Raw genomic sequence first — 24,602 nt, forward strand, 5'->3', positions numbered from 1 at the left:
CCCATGGTGTTTGCAGGAATGCCTTTTTTAATGCAGCTTTATTTCAGTCTAAAGACAAAAAGCAGCAAAGACAAGCTCAGAGAAGAATTCAAGATACTGAATTCACATCCATGTCCAAACTGGGCTATGCACTAATCAGGAAGCAAGGAGCATCTGCCTTCTTAATTGGGTTGTTCTGAAGTTTTATGCTGCCTGTGTAATTTCAAATTATGACAGTGATCTTGCAACGCTTGAGGTCAATGAAATTTATGATATGCATACTTATTCATGAGACAAGCGTTTGCAGACTGTATTTAGTGGTCTGGGGAATCATGTGGAATAAAAATCACGTTGAAACTGTATGAGACTTTTCTCAGCTTTTACTAGAATTCATATTCTTAAACAATTTTGCTGGCTCTTTAATATTTATGAAGAGACTTGATCTTTTATTATACATATTCAGTTACTCATCTGACTCAAAAGATGAACAAAAGCCAAGAGAGAGTTTTAATCTAAAAGATGTCTTCAGTTTTCTCTCTTCTAATATTTTAAATCTTAAAAAAAAACCCCATATATATATAAATTGTGACTCAGAAAATCATCAGAACACCATCTAGATATTTAAATATGGCTACATCCTCAGACTTCCTGAAGTAAAGCATAAGCTGGTGCTTAAGTAAGAACTGTTCTCCTAAACTGGGGAAGCAGAAAGGAGAACATTTTCTCAGATCAAGCAAATTCCAAGTTGAATTTATCCTGCGAACTTCTCCATCCAAAAAGGTTTTATTTTGCTCTTTATTTTGTGATATTAGTATTCCGTAAGTCTGTTCCATAGCATAAATGTCCATTCTTCAGTTTTGACTACAGAAAAGTGTAAGGTCTTCTCAAGCTCCCTTTCCTCCTTGCCTCGTTTTGTATACTGTCTATTAAAGAGAGGATGTTTATTGTTAACAGTCAGGAGGAAGTGTACAAGGAATAATGTCAAGCTGATGAGATTGCTCTGGTTTATCTTCTCAACTCTAAATTGCCGGTACCTATGCTGCATGTGGCTTTTGTGCAGAACCTGGTCACAGCTCATTTTACCCATTCCTTTTCTTTGGACTTGTATATTTTTGAAAAGGATACTTAATTTCTTTTCTGAAGCAGGGAATTTCATATCGACTTTTAAAAAAAACCTCTTTATGAAGTGCCATACAAAGATAATATGTTGCATTAGATAATAATATCTATAATAATATAATATCTACATATGATGGAGGTTAGACTAGATGATCTCTAAAGGTCCCTTCCAACCCTACCATTCCATGATAACCACAAAATAAGCTCAAATCCAACTGGAGGTGCAGGCTGGGAGTGAGGGAAAGAAGATCTACACAAATTCCAGCAGATATAAAGATGGAAATACCATGCATTTCTGTCAGTTCATCCAAAGGAAGCCTTTTGAAATAAGCTTGAATGTTGCAAAATCTTTTGCATGTTACTACACTTAGTGTACAGGTGAAGGTGATCCAAGGCTGCCTTGTGATAGTGTTAGGTGATGACTAACTCTGATATGACTATCCAAAGGGAAAGATGTTGAGATGAAGATACGTTCATTCTAGGATTCATCTGCAGAAGATGGTGGTTCTGCAAACAGCTGGGAGAAAATTCAAGAAGCAAAACTATTGATACAGTAGAAAAAAAAAGGTCTTAATCTAAAATATTTGTAGTACACATGTAGCTTATTTATTGCTAGAGACCTGATGTGCTTTTACAACATTTTGATGACTATCTGTAAGCTTCTTAGTTTCAGTCCTAACCTTGTAAAAAGCTCTGGATTTCTGCAGAGAGTAATTTGGAAACATTCAGATGAAAGATGGATAGATGTGTCTGTGTGGAACCTTTGATGAGATTCACCCATTTTTCTTCCCACCAGGTTTGGAGGAGATCAGCCAGTGTACATCAATATTATTAGAGATCCTGTCAATCGATTTCTATCTAATTATTTTTTTCGACGTTTCGGAGACTGGAGAGGAGAACAGAATCACATGATCCGTACCCCCAGCATGAGGCAGGAGGAAAGATATCTGGTATGTTTAAAAAAAAGACTCTGATTACCAGTTTCGCAGCATCGTTACGTAACACTGATGTTCAAACTGGATGCTTGAAAAGTGGGAGATGGAGGCATATTTTGTCTTGCGTTTTTTTCCTCTGTTATTGTCTCCTCTGGTCTTTAGTTTGGTCAGCTTTAATACGTAGGATGTTGCTGATGAGTGCAGTGATCTGATTTGGTCTTGTGTAAGCAAGTCTCAGATTGCCACTGGTGAATTACAGTTCATTCACCAAGTTGGATTTGCACTGTGTAGTGCTTAGGCATAATAATTCTGCCTGTAATTATCGCTGTGAATATTCAGACAGATTTTTAGCTTGAAACTATGTCTGTAACTGTATGCCTCAGGAGAAAATTGTGAATCGTTTAGTGAGCCCAAGCCTCTAATGTTCTTGCTGGTAAGTTGTACATATTATTCTTTTTATCAGGACTCTAATGTCGGTTCTTGGCTTGGTTTTGTTGCTTTTTTTTAATTAAGAATGTGACAATAATAAGTTTTAATTTTGCACAACTGCTGAACGGTCATAATGCCTGTCAGCCTGTCACAGACCAAAATGCCGTGACAGTAGGTGTTCTACAGGTGCTGAATGAGAAACACAGAACCTACGGAGATGGTCAGTTTGTTTGATACTGATCTATTTGCATGTACACTGACACCTCCCTAAAGACAAAATTGTGGAATGAATTCTTACCCTCCCTGTAATGGACATCCAGTTTGATAGGACTCAGCCTTCAGCCATACTTTAGCCTGCAGAGGGTTCAAAGGTACAGCGGTGACAGAACAGCGTGACAGTCTGCTGTGAGATGTTGCAGACCAGACGTAAGGTCAGAGAGGACTGTGACTTTTGAACAACAATTTTGTTTTAATCAGGTTTTGGAGGGCAGTAGAGTATAAGATGTGTGAGGGAACTCTAGGGAGCACAGATCTGAATGACTGCCACACAACATGGTTTAGTCCTAGCTGAGGTAAAATGCTTTGCATGCTACGTGCATGGACTTTTATTTCATAGAATGATAGAATGGTAGGGGTTGGAAGGGGCCTTTAGAGTTCATCTAATCCAACCCCCCTGCCAAAGCAGGTCCACCTAGGTCAGATCACACAGGAATGCGTCCAGGCGGGTTTTGAAGACCTCCAGGGAAGGAGACTCCACAACCTCCCTGGGCAACCTGTGCCAGGGCTGCCTCGCCCTCACAGTCAAGTAATTTTTTCTTATGTTTAAGTGGAAATTTTATTTCCTCATCTGTGAATGGGACAGGGAGGCTGCAGATATGAAGGTGGGGTGGGTTTTTTACTATATTGTTACTTTGTCAGCACTTAGATGTTTGCAGGTTGGGTTTTTTTTTTTAAATGTTAAAAAGAGTAGTACACTCTGTACTTCAAGTGCTTGTACTTCTCATTTGAAATGGAATGTGCTGTGACTGGCACCTCCCATGACTGACTGGCTCTGTAAAAGCTAATATGAGTTCAGTACCACCTGTGCAGTTGAAAACGCAGTATGTACAGCCAGTGAAATTTTACTTCAAGCAGAACTGAAATTAATAGTTCTAATTCCTTGTGTTTGTGTTGATTTAAGATGCATTTTCATTTGCATTGGGATATCCTTTAAGAAATTAATTCTTTATATGCATATGTACATACGTACACACACGTATAGATCAGTACAAAAGCTGTAATGAAAAGGAAATAAAAAGTGGCCACCCGAGGTTAGTATTCATTTTGTTCGAAAGGCAGTTTGTCAATCTGAGGCACCATCAGTATCCTTTATAAACACTGGTTATGCTTTTTGATTTTGATCTTCTCTGTTAGTAATTCTGTTAATGTTAGAATCCTGGAAATGTTTTTTGGAATGTCCTCCATCCCTCCTTGGCAGACTTTGACTGTCACTTGTGCTGCTTAAAGAGGGCAGTTGCTCCTGTCACAGTAACGTATAGGCCACCCACCAGTGAAATTTATGTTAGCAAAAGCCCCTCATTCCGTGTGTTAAGCATTTTTATGACTTGTACTGTCCAACCACATAATATATTGCATGACTGCATTTTAATCTTTTCCTCAGTAGCGCAAGGAAATCTGCTGGCATGTATTTTAAAACTCAGGTAATGGATTTTGTCGTGTTGTAGCTTCATAAGCCTGCTAAATCAATTGCCTGATCTAGCTGTGAAGAGAATAAGCAGCCTATTACAGCCTGTTTTACCACTGGGCACGAGCCAGTGCAGCCCTTTAACACGAGACTGGTGGATGGTCTGATCTCAGGGCTCATACCTTTTGCAATTCTTTCCTAATATTCTTTCTTCTTTTTTTTTTTAATGTCACCACCAAGCATTGCTTTTTTACAAGGGATTATTTGAAGGATAAACTTACATTTGACTTGTTAAATAGTTTCTGTGTTTCCCCAAGTAAGAGAAACTTTTGCGTTTCTTCTTCCATCATGCCTCAGAACAACAGCTAGGAAAATACAAACCAGCTGATTACTCTATGGCATTGAGCTCATTGCTGAAAGAGCCTCAGAAGGCTTGTTCTGACAGCAGTTACAGACTTACAAAATGGACTGAGGAAACTATAAATGTAACTCCTGTTTTGCCAGGAGAGACAGGTACCTCCTTTAAAACTGGAGTGTTAGGGACTACCTGCTTTTCTCAACTAGGATGTTCTTGGCTTTGTATCTCTTGGAATGTGCCATGGGCAAATGGGATCCTTTCCAGGCTGTTCTGCCATCATGATCAATAGCTGCCAGCACTGGTCTCTCCCTTGAAAAGCCAAGGGCAGCATTCATTTTCTCTCAGACTGCAGGGTGAACGTGTGGGAGCTCAGCCGCAACGTAAACCAGCCTCTTAAGGGAGTAAAGGCATTTAAGATCAGATTTTGCATCTAATGAAACCTGTTTGGCTATCAGGTTGTAAGGATACTTAATGGAGATGTTCCCTCCCCTCAATTCCGATCCTTAAAAAAAGATGGGGGTTGCAAAAAACCTTAAACCTTAAAGTCTTGTAGTACCTTGGGCACTGTTTAATTTTTTTAAATCTGACCTGCCGACATTGCAAAGATCAGAAACACAGACAGAAATTTCCACCATTCACTGATCATTTGAAATTTTCTTTGAATAGGGCTCAGGCTTTGACTCTGTTCCAGAGAAAACAACCATTCATTCAGGAGCCAGATAAATTGTTTAAAATGTTTTGGTAAATGTCTGTGTTTACCAAATTTAATTGAAAGCCAGGCTAGAAAACAGGCCCTTTATTCACAAGTCAGATACGGCAGAGGCAGCTGCTGCAATGTGAGACTTTTCACTCAGATCAGCCAGCTCCTTGCACTAACCCAGCGGTTTCTCTGCTGGAGTGTGAGTTCCTGCCGGTTACCTAAAGAGATCACTTCTAAGTTTCCCCAAAATAAATAATGTTAATGCATCAGCTTGGAATATGTCAGTGAGGTGATGGTCTGAAATGGTGGCGAGACCCTCAGGCCGAGTCTCAAGCACACTAATGGAAGAGTTGACCTAACTTGTGGTCCTGTAAGATGAGAAAAATTCACAAAAGTTGATTTAATTCCATCATAGCACATGTGTTTCGGGTTGAAATAGAGTTCTTAAAGTAAGTAGGCTTCAATAAAGCAAGTAACCCCTTACCAGTACAGCTGTGAGTGCTGCTGGTACCAAGCAAATGAAAAATACTCACCAGATGATTTAGCTTAAGTCTTGAAGATGCAGAAGGTAGGAAGCACTCCTGATAGAGAAGGAACTATCATAAATATTTGAAAGCTTTGTTTTAAAGTTGTCCTTTTCAGATACCATAGTCTTCATTACAACTGCAGTGTGAGACATCAAATGTAAAAGGTATGTATGGGTTTTTCATCTTTCCTTAATACTTGCTAAAACTTTGATCTAAGATAGCTAAGGCTGAATGAGCGTGTGGAGTGGCTGGGGCTGGGTATTGTTGCCTGAATTGCAGGAAATCTTGGTGTTATATATTGTGGTCTCTGTTAAGCTCAGGACAAGCATGGCTTCTAACTCAGTCAAAGAAGGGAGAGGTTATGTATAAAAAAAACCCATTCAGTAAATTAAGAAGTTGTCACTTTCCTATAGGACATTTGAGATTTTTCTTGTAAGTAGCGGTTAACTTTGCACCACATCTCTGTCAGGCTCAGCATAGTCTTTCAGCTTCATCTCTGAAAATAAATAAGCTTTTCTCAGCTAAAAATAAAAATATTCTAACAATATTCAGGCTCAGTTATGCTGAAGATTACTCATGCAAGTGATCCCATAAAGGAGCATCTGCCTTTTTGTCTTCTAAATTGGAATGTTAAAATATTTGTAAAAACTGTGTTAGGATTACTGCAAAGAAGGGAAGTAAAATTCAAAGGACCTTAGGGAACTTTGAAGTCAAATGTGTCACTGTAATCGGGACCTCACCTGTGACAAAGATTGGCTTTTCTTGATAAATCTTTAAACCAGTGTTGTTTAGGTTATTTCATAAAGTTCAAACAAAATCATAGAAGAAGCTGAATGGTTAAATACCAAAGAACAACTTCTTGTATTCCTGAATTTTGATAATTTCCTTTTATGACTACATTGTTTTTCACTAACGTAAGAATATTCTCTAAACACATTTAATTGGTTTTATTATTTATAGCTCCAAATTTTTATCTACAATGAAAACTATTATTTTACCGATTACGTTGGTTTCTTGCCAGCAGCTAGCTGTCATGGTTCCTGTCTTTATCTGGATAATGGAAATATTTAGTCATGCTGATTGCATTGTGACTTGTCATCAGTAGTAACACATTGAACCTTCTCCTTCACAACTTTAGACATGTTGCTCAAAGCTTTTCAGTATGCCAGGGAACACGGCCTCCGGGAGAGGCTGTGGCATGGAGCCCATGCTTTCACCTTCTGAGTGTCACTCTCATGCATGTGTTTCTGTATAAAAAAAAGCAGTGGAAGAGTTGCCTGCCTGCAGATTTGGTAAGGTGAGGGAGTAGAGTGTTTGTTTCTATATGGGATTTTTCTGCTGAGGGACCTCAGAAGGGGCTTTGTGTGTCGGTTGATTGAACCTAGCACTTTTGAGGAGAGTATGGTAAACTTCGTTAATGCTATTTAGATTGGAAATCTGAGGCATGAAGAGGTTAAAATGATTTGCCTATGTCTATGCAGTGCATACCAGAGATCAGGGAGTTAAATATACCAATTCTACAAGTACATTTTTCACTTACTGGGTTCAGAGCTCTACTTAAAGAGTCTAAACATTTTTTGCACCCTCAGTGTTTTCCCTAATTTACCCCTATACATACAGTCGTTTTGTTCCCTGTGTTACGTATCAGCGCTGAGATGTTTTTGATTGGTCACTGGATGTCACACAAGGTGTCCTGAGCTGCAGTGCAGCTTTGCAGCTTTAGATCTGGTTTGAGGGTGATACAGTAGCATCAATCTCTGTGGCTGGGACTGGGCTGCCAGGCAGGCACTGCTGAAGCACAGCCACCTGTCAGCTGACCCAATTAGAACAGTTTGCTGCTTCTTCCCTCTAATGAGTGATTTTAATAGTCTCCAGCTGTTCATTTTTACTGCATTAATTCTTCACAGCAAAATTTCTGCTCTTTTTTTGTGACTCTTCTGCTGTGTATGCTCTAAAGCACAAACTTTCCCTGAGATTCTCCCATTTGGTATTAATAACTATTGAACCACAAAATTAATGATAATTCAGACCTCAGCTGGAGGAAGGGCTGATTAAACAGCTTATAAAATGTAATATTAAAGGAAATGTTTTCACGGCTGACATTTACTTTTCAGTGACTTTAATTTACAAACCAATATTTTTTAATGTTCCCCTGCAGAGTTTGCATTCCAAACATTGCGGCATTATGCAATTAATATGAGAACAAGAAAATGAACCTTCCTAATCTGTTCTCATTTAGTAGTCTGTGTCAATTACATATAGTCAATAAGCAATATGCCATTAGTTAAGACTGCAGCACTAAAATCTGTCATGTAATTCATAGTATGTACTTCTATTAATAGCAAAGACATAAAGATCTGGGGTTTATTAATACCATGCTTTTATTTTTATGATACCATTCGTTATTGCATTCCTTTTTGTGGAGGCGGCATGCAGGATAACCACAATATTTTGCTTCAGAATGTAAAAACATGAGGTATTTTTTCATGCAATGTTGTACTGGTCTGAAAGTTTCCGGCTGTTGCAAATGTTGAGAAACTACACAGAAAATCAAAAGCCAAGTATCAGAAGAGTGCCAAGCACTAAGTACCCACAATCTTATTTAAACTTAACATTTTTACAGGGTCTTGGCGCCACCAATAAGCAGTATGTAGCATTTAAGGCATTTTTATATCTAATTATTCTTTTATTTAATGACCTTGTTGTATTGTTGAGAATGATGAATCTTCATTTTCGTGGCAGTTTTGCCAAATTCATCATTTGTGTCTTTCTGAGCATGAGTACAGGATAGCCCTTGATGTTCTCTTCCATATTCTTTTTAGGTTTTTGTGTTATAGTAGCCTGAGAACTGGATTTCTCCAGCTTCTCTGCAGGAAGCTTTGGTTTTAGAAAGTGGGAAATCCCAAATGCTTAACAAAGAGTCTTACATTTTTATGCTGGCCTTCTAAGGCCATATAAACTGTATAAGAGAAGAGGATATGTCCATGCTATATTTTCAGGAGATATGTTTTTGGAGAATGAAACAAGAACAGAATAGAACATTCTTGTGCAGTTCAGGGGTAGAAGCCAGCCTTAGCTTCAGCAGAAGCAGGAAAGCAGTTTGCAGGGGCATGATCCATGTTTCTGTTACCAGTCAGGAATGAGATCTTGTATATGTGGTGAATGGTTCTACCATAGCATCAACTTGGTTCTCAGTAGTAGTAAAAAAAAGGCAAATCAAAAGCAATAGAGAACGTCATTGTGTATAAATGTGTAGTGTGGCTGCATTTGACTTTCTTCTTTTAACATTTATGACCTCCCATTGCTAAAATGGGTTTGGAAGGACTGGAAAACACTCAGAAATGGGTAGGATCAACGATGAAAGAAAAAAGTAACTTCCATATGAGGAATAATGAAGATTAGGGACTGTTCAGATGAAGAAGAGTAAACAAGGGAAAGGATATGAGAAGACCAGTTTTCAGGAGGCATGGAAGAGTTGAATCAAGAGTGATTGCATGTGGGCTGTTTCAGTGTGAGACCTGGAAGATCCCAACTGGAATGTGCAGTTGCCAGATACAGGAAAGAGCAGAAAAATGCAGTGGTTTGGACAACATGTAATTAAGCTGTTGAAGTCCTTGCTGGACATTGTTGTGCATAATAGTTTATTATATATTCAAAAAGGAAACATTTCTTTACATAGAGAGTGGTCAAAAACTGGAACAGACTTCCTAAAGAGGCAAGTAGTGTCCCAAGCCTATTTAAGAGGCATTTGGACAATGTTCTTAATAACATGCTTCAACTTTTGGTCAGCCATAAATTGATCAGGCAGTTGGACTAGATGATCATTGTAGGTCCCTTCCAATTGAAATATTCTACTCTATGTAAAAAGATTACATATATAGGCCTCAAGGGCTGTTAATTAACAAGACAAGATCTCTTAAGTCAGAAAGTCTCCGGTAAGTATGTAACCAGAGCCTCAGGGGTATCAAGAAAAAGGTCTTGTGCATACAGTAGATGTTCCTCATAGCCCAGACTGATCTTCTGAAATCAGTGGCAGCTGTGAGTAACTTAAACTTTGTAACTACATGCTTGCAAATGAATTCTACTACTAGGTGATTTATGTAAGATAGTTACCATTATAGACGTCTCTAGATGGATATATCTGGACTTCAAAACAATTGAGTGTTCTTGGGTTTACACCATAGTAGCAAAGGTTTTGTTATCTTACAGCTCTGCCAGTCAAATGATTTTTTTGTAATCTCCAAACTGACACTGAAGCTTTTAGATGTTAATATTCTCCATAGGCAGCATTCAGTAGCTCCACTTTCTCTGTATCCTTTGTTACCAGGATACCCGCCTCATTCAGCAGCAGGCTCGCATTCTCCCCAGTGTTCCTTTCACTGTTGATGTACTTGAAGAAACTGTTCTTGGTTTTGTTTAAATCTCTTCACAGACTTAATTTCAAGAAGGCTTTTGCCTTCCTGATTTCATCCTTGTATACTCTGACAGTATTCTTATATACTTCCATATTGTCCAGGCCCTTTTTCCACTTCCTTCTTCCATTTGAGTTGCTCCACTATCTCCATGTTCATCCACACAGACTTCTTTCCTCCTTTTCCTGATTTTTCACGCATAGGGTCACACCAGTGTTTGGCTTGGAGGAATTGGTGCTTGAAGATTGACTATCTTCCTTGGGCATTTCTACCATTTAGAGTCCTAGCCCATGAGATTCCTCCAGGCAGGTCTTTGAAGAGGCCAAAGTCAGCTCATCTGAAGTCCGGGGTCGCAATCCTGCTTCTTCCACACAGGATCTTGAATTCCACCATCTCATAGTCACTGCAGCCAAGGTTGCCTCCAACCCAATCCCCAAACAGACCTTCTTTGTTTGTCAGTGCAAGGTCCAGCAGCACACCTCTCTTTGTTGGCTCCTCAGCCAACAGGACAGCAGAGTTGTCATCAACATTCTGCAGGAACCTCCTGGACTGCGTGCGCTTGGCTGAGTGACTTTGCCAGCAAATATCAGGGAGGTTGAAAATCCCAATGAGGACCAGAGACTGTGATCATGAGACTGCTTTCAGCTGTCCGTAGAAAGCCTCATCCACTTCCCCTTCCTGATCAGATAGCCTGGATAGTGAGTTTAAACACTTTTTTTTCAGTACATGCTTTCCAAAAAGTAGAAGCTTCTTGGTTTTGATGTACGGTAGTTTCAGTATAGGTGAGTTTTAGGTGTTTTGATTAATTTTGTAAGTCTCAGTTTGAGTATTCACATTTCCAGTTCTCATATATTTTGTTATTGTGAAAGCAACAGGAGGACACATCTAAGGAAACAGCAAAATGATTCCCAGTAAGCGATAACTTAATAATTAACTGGCAAGTAACCATTGCAGGTGAGTGGAACCAAGTGACTCTCTGTGTGATGTGAGTGTATCTCCAGTGCATAGTCCAACATTTTGTGCATTGCAAAGCTGGAGAGTAGTCATTAGTAATCATCAAGTAAAACTAATTATTGATTGATATTTCATTAGTCTGAGATTTGAATAGAATGATTCTTAGAACTTCGGTGTTTTGTCATCCAGAAGAAAAGAAAACCTCCAATTTCCATTTCTATTGGTACAAATTTAAAAATCAGTCTTTTTAAAGATAGCTTTTATACATGGCCTAAATAAGACGTGGGGCATTGACCAGCAAATAGTCCATTTTAAAAACATGATGTAATAATATATGTATATGTCTGTATTTACAAGTCTGACTTTTATAAATCTTGGTATTATATTCATGTTCAATTAAAACACATTTTGAAATCTTGTCTAGAGAAGTCATGGTAGCATTCCCTAGGAAACCCTGCTAAATACTCTCATAAGTACACTTCTTGCTAGGTGTTAGCCTGTTTCCCTTTCCTGGTTGCTTTATGCTCTAATGACTTTAAATGAAAACATTTATTGGCAGTGTGATGGGGAAGGAGACCACAGAAGCTTTTAGTCCTCTTAATAGAGGAAGGGCAGAGGGATATATTGAACATGTTCAGGCTGTGGTGTGATAATGCCATTTGAAGCAGTCAGATATTCACTTTGTAGGTGTCAAAACCTGCAGGAACTGACAACCTGTGAGAATAAAACTGAATTTATTAGCTCATTTGATGCCTTGTCTGCCATTCCTTTTCCTCTTTCCCGTTTATACATAAGTTTTCTGACTGTCAGCAGCGCCAGTGAAGTGAAATAAACTGAAATCCTGATCTCTAAAATTTATTTGCCAAAGAAGAGCTGAAGCTCTGAGGTGGTAGATGTCAGGTAGAATTCAAGGTGGTAAGATTAAGAGAACCTCCTGCCTGTGGTGCATAGCTGATGTTATGAGGGATAGCCATGTTTTCATAAAAGCATCCCAAGTCAGCGCTGGGCTTTAAGTGTTTGTTGTCAACAAAATATTTTCCTATTGTGTAATTTTTTGGTGCTGATGTGGACTCTTCCATTGACTGCAGAATGATGGGGTCAAAATGACTTAAGAAATCTTTATTTCTAAGACTCTGAAGTAGTTAATGTTTATCACATGGACGCAGAGATGGCATATGCAGAAAAAAGTGGCATTCAATGCCCAGACATACTCAAGACTTAATTTATCCTAGTTCTTCTGAAATCTCTAGGGTTTAGTCTTTAGGGTTTATTTTAGGCCACGGGGTAAATTCCTATGTCTGGTCCTGGTCTCAGCTTGCATGGTCCCTGGGGTCAGTTGGAGCACAGGGTGCTCCTTTCTGGTCAGCACACAGTCTCACATCCCAGGAACTGGAGCACACATGGTATTCCTGAATGTCTCATGGGACACAGCTGGGGTTCATGTCCATGCTGGGACGGTGGGAGACACTTCCCAGCCAGCACACTGAGCTGAGCCTGCCAAGCCTCCGCAGCTTCTTGTCTTGATACTTTCCTCTGCACAATGTCTCATCTGCCTCCATACGCGCCCTCCCAACAACTACTGGTGCTGAAGGGTCATTGCAAAGGTTTCTTTTGGATGCTATAGCTGATAGCCTGGATGGACAACACTCTATAAATAGAACTACTACTGCCTGTGACCAATGAGTCTTCCACTGCAGCAACCCCTATCCAGTACTGTCTGTTTGGACAACGTCATACTGTGGGTTTAAAGTTTGGCCTCTTAATAACGAGCAGCCTGGAGCACCATGGAAAAGCTGACAGCCCTGCAAAAGTTTGACAGTGTAACCTTTCAAGTTAGATTATCATGTGAACTTAGGACCAAGAAGAACAAGAATGAGCTAGAGGAGCGAATGGAGAAGGTAAAGGGAGAAAGCTGCTTGTAGGAATGAGAGAAGTCTTAAATCCACATCTTCGGTGTAGGAATCAAAAGGGTTTCCAAGATGATGTCACTATTTGTTCAGATCCTTCTTCTTAAATGAAGGAAGGGACAAAAAAACCACCAAAGGCTACTTGAATTAAAAGAACTAGCAGGAATATCTAATTCAGCAATAGTAATTTTATCATGTGAGATTTGAGGGCAGCTGTAGACGCTATTGAGACTTGCTTGTCCTCTCAGAGAAACGCTTCCTATTTTATAGCACACCATCCTTACTCTAAGTATCATACTGGAAACTGTCAGGATGGGAAGAGTTTCCCTGTGCCCCACTGTGATCAGCCCTCTCTGTTTCTCTCATGAGTAGAAGACAGGCATGGGTTTTTCTGCAGCACCAAGGATCAACATCCTTCTTTGTCGAATGAAGACTACATATTGTTAGTAGTAAGTAAATTTAACAAAAGTATTTAAATGGGAAGAGCTTTGCATTCACAGCATTTTGAACACGCTGCATTGCATGTTGGCTAGTGTCTCTTTTTTTCTTTTAATTTAAAAATAAAATTGACTTTAATTCTTGACTGGCTGAACATATGCAAGTGAAGGAAAGAACACACAGAGGTGCGTATTTAGTTTGTGATTGTATCTCATTACAAAATTAACAGATCTGAACTGGGGAATAGTTTTCCCAAAAAAAACAGGTGCCACCTGTCTAGTCTTGTTCTGTCTGCTTCAATACGCTCCTGTGATGTAGAAATGTGCATTTGTGTTTCTACAAAGGAGCAACCAGGTGACATAGCTCTGTATTGGCAACTAGATTGGGATGTTCTCTCTGGTTGCTTGGCCCTGGCTGCCGAGTGACTGGTGTGCCTTGCCACAGGGATGCTCTTCAGGTGTCAGATATTTCAGAAATCACATTTTCAGTCTCGGCACAAAAGGATATTGCTACAGAGGGTTGTTTGGGGTTTTTTCTTAGAGAATTTTTTTTCAAGAGTGTAATTTGTGTTATGAGGTTATCAGCGTACTAATAGCTTTGGTTAAATGAACTTTTGTAAGATGGAGGCTCCATACTTGTATTAGGTGTCCTCACTTCTCAATTTTTTTCTTGAAGTGGTACAAAGGGATGAGGAACTTCAGACAATGAGGTGACATATTGCCTTCTTTGTCAGACCAATAAGTAATTGCAATCAAAAAGCAGCTGGCAAGCTTTTCCTGCTTAGTACGGTAGCTTTGGGAAAACTAATGGCTTCTGTGCCCTGAGTTGAGGACAGATTCAAACCACATGCTGCTCTAAAGTGTCTTGGCACCTTAATGAAATGGAAGTCAATCCAGACACCTGAGGGATGCCTGTGGTCACCAGGAATCCTTCAGAAAGCTGTGCACACCCTGATTCCTTCAGCCTTTTTGTAGTGGATTTTACTTTAAGTCAAAAGTAAAAATAAAATCTGTTTTTCATAACTTGGTGAGGTGATATTGCTAGAAGAAAGTGTGAGGGAACAGACTAACAACCTGCAAACCTGTGTTAATTGGCATTGAGTTGGAGTTTGGACATTTGGGCATTGTTTCTTTATAGTCAGTTGAGTAATTAGTAACTGCTGCCAGAACCTTTTTTTTTTTTTTTATCCTTACAATTCCACTTCATTTTTAAAAATAAATGAGACAAAACAACAGGCCAGCAGCTGGGGTTTTTTTTTCCTTTCAGATGACCATTATTTAGAGTCTAATAACCTTATTCAAAAATACACATCTCTTTTTGGCGGATGATGTTGCGTGGCCATGAGCTGTCATGGGGGTAGTGGGGGCCTGTCTTGAATGAAAAGGTAATTCCATCTTTCAGAATAAGTATTACAGCTTCTGTGACAGTTGAGGAAATATGTTGCCCCTGGACAACGTCGGGAAATTCTCCTTTGAAGTAATGCCATATTCACTTTTTCTGATTTTTTTTTCAAATGTTCTTTTTCTTTTCTTGTTGACTGGTATTTTAAAAGCTCCTTGGTCCTTTATTTACATAAAGTAAAAATTAAAAACAAAAAACATCCAACAAAGGGTGTATAGCTGATGATTTGTTGTTCCAGAGTCTGGAAAATGGACTGCCATTATTGAAATTACTGAATTATTGAAATGCATTCTAGTCAGTTGAACACAACTTTTTCCTATGAGCTGTGATTCAAGCAAAGCCAGCCACTATTAATAACTGAGTTTGTCAAGAGTAATTTCCTTTTTCTTGGGGAAAAATCCTCTAACCAATGGCAAATAGGAAACTTTTCATGGTAAATATGGATTGCTAAATGAGATACTTTTTTATTCTTATTAATGTTCTGTTTTTTCAAAGGAAAAACACAAAGCTAAAGTGCTCATCAATGACTGAAGAAAAAAATTAAACCAAAATCTATAATCCAAGGAGATGATGTATTTCACAAACAGGAAGAATAAAAGTGAACTTTACGCTTTCCTGCTCCTTCTAGCAGAGTTTTTAACCTCCATGATTTTATAATTGATCTTGTTAACAGGCTGTGCTTTTTGAAGCCGTAGCATCTGAGATGAGAGATTAAGAAATTCTGGATTTCTTTTTGGGGAGAGAGACATGGTTTTGTTTTTCATAGTTGCAGAAAAGAACTTCATCAGGTGACTCCAGCTTAAAAAAAATAAGAAAGAGGAACGTTAATTATGTCTCTGAACCTGGTAATTTTAGGAGTTTTGAAACATCTAGGAGTTGCCAATACAGTGATAGTCTTCTCAAACCGAAAAGTGGAATCAATATGTTTGTTCCATTTTGTGGCTGCTGTTCAGAATGGCAGTGCTACAAATCATGCAAAGTATTAGTAGTTTTCCAGAAAAGCATTTGAGCTGTTCAGCAAGGGGAAGATTTTAACTAGGGAAATCAGGTAGGGGCAGCAGAGCAGAAATCATCTCCAGTTGCAGCAGAAGGGAACCACGTGCAGAAGCAGTGGAGTTTTCTTCTCTGCTCTGAAGCTCCTCTTACATTTCAGCCCAGAGAGATGAAAGGAGATAGTCTGAGTCAGCTGATGCTGGAGAGAAGGCTGATAAGAAAGCAAAATTAGCACACAGCTTTCACTTCTAGCTCTTTTCTCACCATTCAAGAGGCTTGTGAGAAAGCACCACTGCAAATGTAGTAGGTCAAGGACCCATGAAAGACCTTGCTGCTATGAGGAAGCTGCTTTATTTTTCCTTGAAGGTTAGTACTGTGCTTTTAAGATTTGTCATCTCACTTTAAAAAATGGCAAAAACCTATTTTTATACTGTTTGATCATCATGTATTTTTCTCTTTTTTTAATGGAGAGGTCAGCAGCAGGTTTATTTTTCTTTTTTCTAGGCCATGTACTTGATGTGATTGGATTATTTCTGGTGCACATCGTGATCTGTTGGATACAGCCCATCTCCCTTTAGCATCAGTGAGAGGGAATGGTACCACTGGAATTCACGACAGCAAAGTCTAAGCTATAACTGAGCATTATGCTGAAATATAATTTTTTTTAAATGCATCAGCTAGCTAGTGTTAATTTTCTTTAGTGATAATTTTACTACATTTGCAGATGAGAGAAACAACAATTAAAAGAAATACTCCTTTCCTGAAGCCTGCAATATTTTTAATGTTTATTATGGCATAGTTTCCTTTCTTCATGTACATACTCTTTTGTTTAGGAGATTTACACTGAAGAAAGCAAGCATTTTCCTCTTTGATTCCTGTCATATGAAGTTCTGCAAAAATATATGAAAATAGAATCATAGAATGGTAGGGGTTGGAAGGGATCTTTAAGAGATCATCTAGTCCAACCCCCCTGCAGAAGCAGGTTCATCTAGATCAGGTGGCATAGGAATGTGTCCAGGTGGGTTTTGAAAACCTCCAGAGAAGAAGACTCCACAACCGCTCTGGGCAGCCTGTGCCAGGGCTCCCTCACCCTCACAGTGACATAGTTTTTTCTAATATCTAAGTGGAACTTTTTGTATTCCAGCTTCATCCCATTACCCCTTGTCCTGTTGCTAGCTACAACAGAAAAAAGGGATGTCCCAACCTCCTGACATTCACCCTTTAGATATTTATAAATGTTAATAAGATCTCCCCTCAATCTCCTCCAGACTAAACAGCCCCAGTTCCCGCAGCCTTTCCTCGTATGAAAGATGTTCCAGTCCCCTGATCATCTTGGTGGCCCTGCGCTGGACTCTCTCCAGAAGTTCTCTGTCTGTCTTGAGCTGAGGAGCCCAGAACTGGACACAGGACTACAGATGAGGCCTCACCAGGGCAGAGTAGAGGGGGAGAAAAACCTCCCTTGACCTCCCTGACCACACTCTTCTTGATGCATTCCAGGATGCCATTGGCCTTCTTGGCCACGAGGGCACATTGCTGGGTCATGATTAGGTTATTACCAATCAGGACTCCCAGGTCTCTCTCTGCAGAGCTGCTCTTCAGCAGTTCGACCCCCAGACTATACTGGTGCATGGGGTTGTTCCTTCCCAGATGCAGGGCTCTGCACTTGTCCTTGTTGAACCTCATGAGGTTCCTCTCTGCCCAACTCTCAAGGTGCTCAAGGTCTTGCTGAATTGAATGATCTCTCTTGTCATGATGGGATGTCTGAGAGCAAGAATATTTAACGTTCATTGCCAAGGAAGTTCATTTTCTTTTGGCTCATGGATTGCTTCTCCCTGACTATGTCTTTAACATTCAGAGTGCTGATATTTGTTTTAATAAGCCTCTTTTAAACATTTGTACTGTTAAAACTATTTTGCTGGATCTCAACTGAAAACAGTGTAATGCTAGCTTCAAGATGTTGTGACATTCATAGAACTTAAATGAGTTTCTGTTAGTATAAGCACTTTTGCGGTTTGAGCTAAAATCTGCAGAACATAATTTCTGTGCGTGTGGTCAAACTTTAAAAGGAACGAGAATGTGTGACCTGGGAAAGAAAATGTGAGAAAAAAGTGAACTACAGAAATGTCTTGTTATTAAGGTTTTCCTATAATGTAGCAATGAAGCAATGTTTTGAAATATTTAAATCCCATGATATCTGTGCAAATGACATATTATATGTAAAGGTGTGAACTCTCCAATATATAGCTATAGGTATTTTTTTTCCTTCAGTTATTTTTGGGGATATATTTTTTTAAACACATTTACACCTTTGTTGTGCAGAGTATCCTGTTGCAAGGACTTGTACATTTACCAGCACTGAATTTCTTCCAGCATTTTTTTGCCATGTCAGGATTATAGGGTTCTTCTGTAGTTCCTTAAGGTCAGATTTCATATCTGCACTTGTTAACATTCCCTGAAAAAATTGCTGTTTCGCTCTTAACCCTTCCTTATTGTGCACAACAGATTTCTCAGCACAGGTGCTGCGTGACCAATGTCTCCTCTCAGTAAGAAAACTAGCCATTATGTTCCTGTCCTTAGCCTCCTCTATCATCATGTCCTCTGTTGCTTTTTTGACTGAGAATTTAGGTGAACTTGCTTCTGCAGATAGGACTAGATGATCTCTAAAGGTCCCTTCCAACCCTACCATTCTATGATTCTATGGAAGGACTATGCTTATGACATTTTTTAGTGATTGAATCAAAGACCTTTTGGAAGTTAGAGAGGCATAGCTTTCTCTGCTGACATTGATTCTTCTCTTTGTTGATTGTGTTCTTCATTACTATGTTGTGTAATCCTAACTACTTCTGGTAATCTTCCATTCATTTTATGCATTTTTTCTAAAGTGTCTTTGACTGTCACTTCAGTTCAAGGCTGAGCTTTTTCCTGGTTTAACACCCCGCCTAGAGGGCCCTTTTCTTTATGTGAAACCATCCCAAATTTCTTATGGTATTTTCCGTGACACCATTTTTCATTCTAAGTAATCTGTGATGCATATGCCTGCTCAGCTCTGAGCAGTACTTACTCTAAACCCAGGATACACTGAGTATTATAATGCGCTGGGCCGAACAGCCAAGTGGTGTACCCAAGAGGTGATGTTCTGCAGTGTTATACGATGAGTTCCTCTGTATCTTCTCCAGTTTGTTTTTAAAAAATGTGTAGCACAAATGGTTTCTGGGATACAGCATTTCAAATTAGTCAGAGGATTCTAGGTTTCGGGAGCCAGAGACATGAAATTATTTCTTCCTTCCCTCTGTGGTGCTCAGATGAGAATTTATGTAAGGCTCCAGCAGGGCCTTTTCTGCTTTAGTTGGAGACATAGATGCCTAAGTTAAAAAGTGTTCTGTTTTAAGATTTATAAGAAATTGAAGAGAGTCCAGAAGATGGTCTTAAAAAGTGAATGCTGTAGGGAAATGTCAGTCTTCAGATGAATAAAAATGTGCTGTGAAGCAAATATCCTGCAGTTATTCCCCATGTTCGTCAAGATTAAGACAAAAAGGAGTTGCCTTAAATTATGTTACATTGTCAGATACTAGTAAATGTTTTCTCACAATATGAGCAGTAAAGCCCTGGAATGAATCAGAGCAGATGTGAGCATTCTTATGAATGGATTGGACAAGTGGCAATCCTAGTTTAGATAAATTTGGTTCTCCCTTAGCAAAGGATGAACTAAAATGCTTCTTAATGCCCTGGGTCTTCTCTAGCAGGCTTTCTTGCTAGGACAGGCAGCAGCCAGGGTCTACATTGCATTGCCAAGTATGCTGAGACCACCCTATCCAGGAGGATCTTCACCCACCAGCCGTATCTCTGCCCATTTCCAGCCTGCTGTGTTCAGCCTCCTAGTCAGCTCTTGGCTGAGGCTGTTGCCTGTCAGAGAATAACTTTATCTGCATCCCCAGAACTACCTTTTGTGAGTGTTAAATGCTGAATATATCTATTGACGACTCCTTTTCTTAAAGGCTTATGTTGGCAAGGGTCCAGCAGCACTGCATTAGGGATGGCTGAGAAGTCCTTGAGGTGAGGGGGTATTTCCTGCTCAGCGTTTGTAGAATTTAGTATCTGCCATCTGTAATTGACTTTATTAACTGTCATCGTCCAAGCAGACTAATTTTCCAAGTTCTTTTATGAAGAGGTATTAGTAAACAGAATTAACAGATGTACTATCTCCCTGCTGTTAGTCACCACTGGGATTCATTCTTGATTGCAGTATAATGGTCTGTATTTTTGGTCTTCCTTGGATCTGTGCCCTCTGTAACAGGATGGTTATTTAATGCTTATACACTTCTTCCAGCTGGCAGGCACTCTCCCTTTTCTTGGCATAGTTTCTTTTTATTTTTTTCATATATTTCTCATACCAAGATGGTTCAAGGTGAAAAACACAAAAGTGGTAAAAAAGATAGTGCCTACATTCAACCATGTGGTGATTCTGTTCTAATCGGTAAAACTGGTCTTTGACAAATTACTAATATGATTTCTGTTAACAGAGAAGAGAGAAATATATCCACCTACATATTCTCTCAATGTTGGACATGATTTTGAGTTAGAAAACTGGGATCTGTGAATGTGTTTAATATTTCTCACATCTAGTAGCATCAGCTCTGCAGTGTTAATGCCATAAAAAGTTGGTATCTGAATGAATTATTTATGCCTACACTGAATGAAAATGTAGATAGTTAGCAGAAGACACTGTTTTATTAGCTACTACTTCACTTGCTAAGATGCTAGGAAGAAGAGCTGAATGCATTGTTGGCAGAAAAGTGAGACAAATTAACCCAGCCAAAACAGTCCACCAAAAAGAAAAAAGTGGGAATTAAACCTGGGATCCTGTTTGCTTTTGTAGTCTAGGGGAAAAGGGAAAAACATGTATTTTGACAGAAAAAAATATGGAAAGTCAATTCAAAGAAAACTCAGAATTATCCTCAAAAAAATGATCAAGGAAATCTGTGCTGATGTAAAGACAGCATAAATTGAATGCTAGTTTTTAAATTTGAAGTTTCCTCCTTAGAGCACAATTTAAAGAAAACTAAACTGAACCAGCTTTCATATCCTAACATTTGAAAATGTTATTATCTTTTTCCCCAGATTTTCATAACAGAATTTCTCGTGAATAATTGCACTCCTACAGTACAGACTGTTTTTAATTAAAGAAAAAATCTCCTACTATGAAACAAAATTAAGTTTCATTAGCTTGCAAGTTTAAATGTCGAGTCTACTAACGCAGTTACTCAGGTAAAGGAGTAAGCTTTGAGGAGAGGAATAGAAGTTATGTATATTCCTTATTAGACCATCTCTGCTGGTATTTAAGGATGATATCGGGTCATCAGTAGCTGCCAAGGATTCTATAAAATTTCCCATCACCTCTCAAATGCAGCATTAATGTGCTACTCTGGAGCATGTGAAACATATTTAGTCTTAGGTTTGTAAGCTCTCCTTGTAACTACAGGTGAAGAAGGCTTAGCTATAGGGAAGCAGGGCATTGCTGCTGCTCGGTGAAGCAGTTGGTGATGTGCTTTGCACACCTCAAAGAAACTGCAACAAGGAGATAGCTGTATTTGTTGTCAAAATTATAGCCATTTTTGCCTATGGGAACAGCAGTCATACTACATATAGACAGCAGTCAACTTATCTACTCAAACCTTGAGAGTTGAATGCTGTTTTGGGTACAGAGGTAAGTTCAGGTGTAACTGAAACATTTTAATTGATGAAGATTCATTCCCTGGAGATGAAACTGGAGAAAAAAAGAAGAAAAACCCCAAAACCAAAGCACAAAGGTTTTATCACAAGTATCAGAAATACTTTTAAATTTTACTTTATCAAGTCAACTCAAGCCCTTGCAGTCAGCTCCTTCCACTTTTTCTGAAGATGGTTAATTGTCTTCCCTGAGCCTGCAGGGAAAGAGAACTGTCTGGCCTGTCTTCTCCATCCATTGAGTCTCTGAGAGGAAAGTGTGGCAGTGCCACTTATAAAGGTGCCATGCTAGAGAGTGAAATGCTTATTTTTCTTTAATTTTGCTGAGATTAAATATTGGAGAACTAGGAGGTTTTTTTAAGTCTTTAAAGTGCATTTTTCTTTAAAGAAAGATTTTTTTAAAGCAGATACCTTCATGTTCCCCCACTTTTTTAACATATTTTTTTGTCCAACACCCCTGCCAGAGCAGGACCACCTAGAGTGGGTCACAAAGGAACTGGTCCTCCCAGTTTGCTGTCATCAGTGAACTTGTTGAAGGTACACCTCATCCAGGTCATTGATGAATATGTTGACTAAGCGTTTGCTGAAAGAAGCTGTGGTTGTAGGAAGCATCTGAAAAATTGGGAGAGAAGGGAAGAGAGTCTGTATCCTGATAATAATAAGTGAAAAAATTGTTTGCGGAGGAAAAAAAACACCACTTGTACAGGAGCACATTACGTTTTTTACAGGACAGCTTCCGTTTTGAACTAATCTGTAAATTAAATGGCTGGAGCACAGCAGCTTGTATCAAATGAGCTGACTGTACAGGGTGCCTTTGCTCATCCAATGCTTTGCTGCTGCTTTTTATCAAGTGTGTGATTTAGCTGAAGGCAAAGGAAAGGGTTTTTAATACATGATAATGAAGGTTTTCTGGCAATTAAAAATATTGCGGATATTTTTAAAAGAGCATATTTCAACTCCCAACAAATATATGGAGGCAGGGAACCTGAATACCTGCAAAGGTGTGAAATGTCTGTGTGGCTTTTCAAGAGCTGTACAAAAGCATTTAAAAGTGTATGTCTTCAAAAGCAGATGTGCCGAGCAAGGAGTTGAAAGGAATAATATCTGTGACTCAAAGCTAGTTTTAAAATGCAAACCTTAGCTCAGCTTTCAAATGTACGTAAAGCTACATACCACTTGACTTCTGCATGGGAAAGTGTTGGTTAAAGCCAGGTAGAAGAAGTCATCTTTGGGGAGATCAGCCCAAGCTGTTTGGTGCTTCTGGTTTCATGCTTCAGTCTCCACAGTTGTGTCACTGGCCTCCATCTGCTGTAGGATCTGTCTTTTCAGGGCAGACCTAAATCTGTTGCATGGACCCGCCAGATTAGCCTTACTGAATCTCTTACATAGCTCTTTCTAAGCAGTTGAGATCCTCTTCAGGGTGGAAGCTGAGGCCTGCCTCTGCTTTCTCATCAGTAACTATGTGATATCTGCCAGGTTGATAAAAAGAGAGAAGTCCCTGGCATCCATGGATTTCATGGTGACACAGAAGAAGATCCTGGGAGCATGGGTATCTCTGGTGGTGGTGGCAGTATTTGAACAAGGATTGCATTGACACAGTGACTATAAGAAATGAATATGGCAATTGACATCATTCAGTGTGCCCCACACAGATGGAGTGCAGAGGTGGTGGTGAGGGAGGGAAAGACAAGGGTTTCTGTTGCTTTTTGAGCTGTCGGAGCCTGCACAGGAGTGAAGGGGCAATCACAACCAGTGCAGGGGGGCATTTGAGGACAGAAATCATCATTTTCGTTAGCTAGATCAACTGTGTTATCTCCTGGAATTTCTCTCCAAAGTGCTGGTCACTTGCTGTGCAGCCTGCTGCTGCTGTCCCAGTAGACTTGTCAAGCTTGCTGTCATTTCTAGAGGACCATCATCCCACCCAGTTTGGCACAATCCACCATACCTGGCAGCCCTCCTTAGAAAGGCTCAGTACCACAGTAGCACAGGCTGGGAAACACTTGGCTTCAGCTCTGTTGGATGTGCTGGTTTGAGAAATGATGCCTAGCACCTGCCCCACACCCAGCAATCTGCTGCCAGTGCTGTTAGCTTAGATGCATGAACAATTACCAAATGGCTCCAGAATGTGAAAGAAAGAGGTTGTCTTGCTGCCAAGTGGCTTCAGATATACAAATACTTGGTTGAGATTGAATAGAAACATTATCAGCTGGTGAAGTAAAAACCTGGCGGTTAAAAACATGTGCATTATAGTTTATTTTCCATAAAAATGTGTAAATAATTTGTGCTCCTAAATAAGATTTAGTAAGCCATGTTATGTTTATGTTTGAAGACCTTCATGACAACTAAAGCTGGACTTCTCAGTGTCTTTCTGCAGCCCTACAAAGTAGGAAATTGTGCGTTTCCTGCTTTCATTTCATATTTATATTCACAAGGCCTTTTGTGAGATGTCGTGTTTACATTTTTGTCCCCATCACTCCACAGTCACTTATTGCATCCCTTAGCTGGGATCAGAGAAAGCAGCTATTTGGGGTTTTTTTTCAGCGTGGTTGTATTTAGTTCATATGATGCAACCTTGTCCTCAGGATGTAACGGTCAGTTTGACCTGTTTACAAACACTGAGCAATTATGTGAGAAAACATTTTACAAGCCACAGGAGGATTCTTGGGGGCTCCCAACAGAGCAAAATAATTTTCCTTGGCTGGCAATGGTGACTGTAGCAGCGTCTGAACAACAGCCTTGTAGGCAGGAGAGGTCACCACAGACTGGGCTCACTCCCTGGTTTTCCACATCATTTTATTTCATTTCCTTTTGTGAAATCTTAAAGTTATTTCTTTAGATTTCTGCTTCTTCTGTAGCCTTCAAGGCTCATCTCAAGTTACATAAGTGTAATCTTCAGACTTAAGAAGCATGCAGCATAGCTGGGCTGTAAGCAGGGTCTCCTGGTTTCACAGAAGTTGCAGTGTCCCATGAAGGCAAGGCATGGAAAGACGTGTTGCATTTTTCATTTGGATTGTGAGAGAAAAGCTGGTTTTGTGGCTTCCC

General features: G+C 39.5%; 1 protein-coding gene across 1 annotated transcript in view; it reads left to right on the top strand.

Moving 5' to 3' along the window:
• The window catches only part of UST (uronyl 2-sulfotransferase), a 160,571-nt gene that overhangs the window by 97,683 nt on the left and 38,286 nt on the right, over window positions 1-24,602 (top strand). Inside the window, exon 5 of the mRNA XM_061991682.1 lies at window positions 1,895-2,048. Within this exon, the coding sequence (XP_061847666.1) occupies window positions 1,895-2,048 (154 nt within the window). The remainder of the gene's footprint in view (window positions 1-1,894; window positions 2,049-24,602) is intronic.

This window comes from Colius striatus, chromosome 2 (assembly GCF_028858725.1).
Source record: "Colius striatus isolate bColStr4 chromosome 2, bColStr4.1.hap1, whole genome shotgun sequence".
Lineage (NCBI taxonomy): Eukaryota > Metazoa > Chordata > Aves > Coliiformes > Coliidae > Colius > Colius striatus.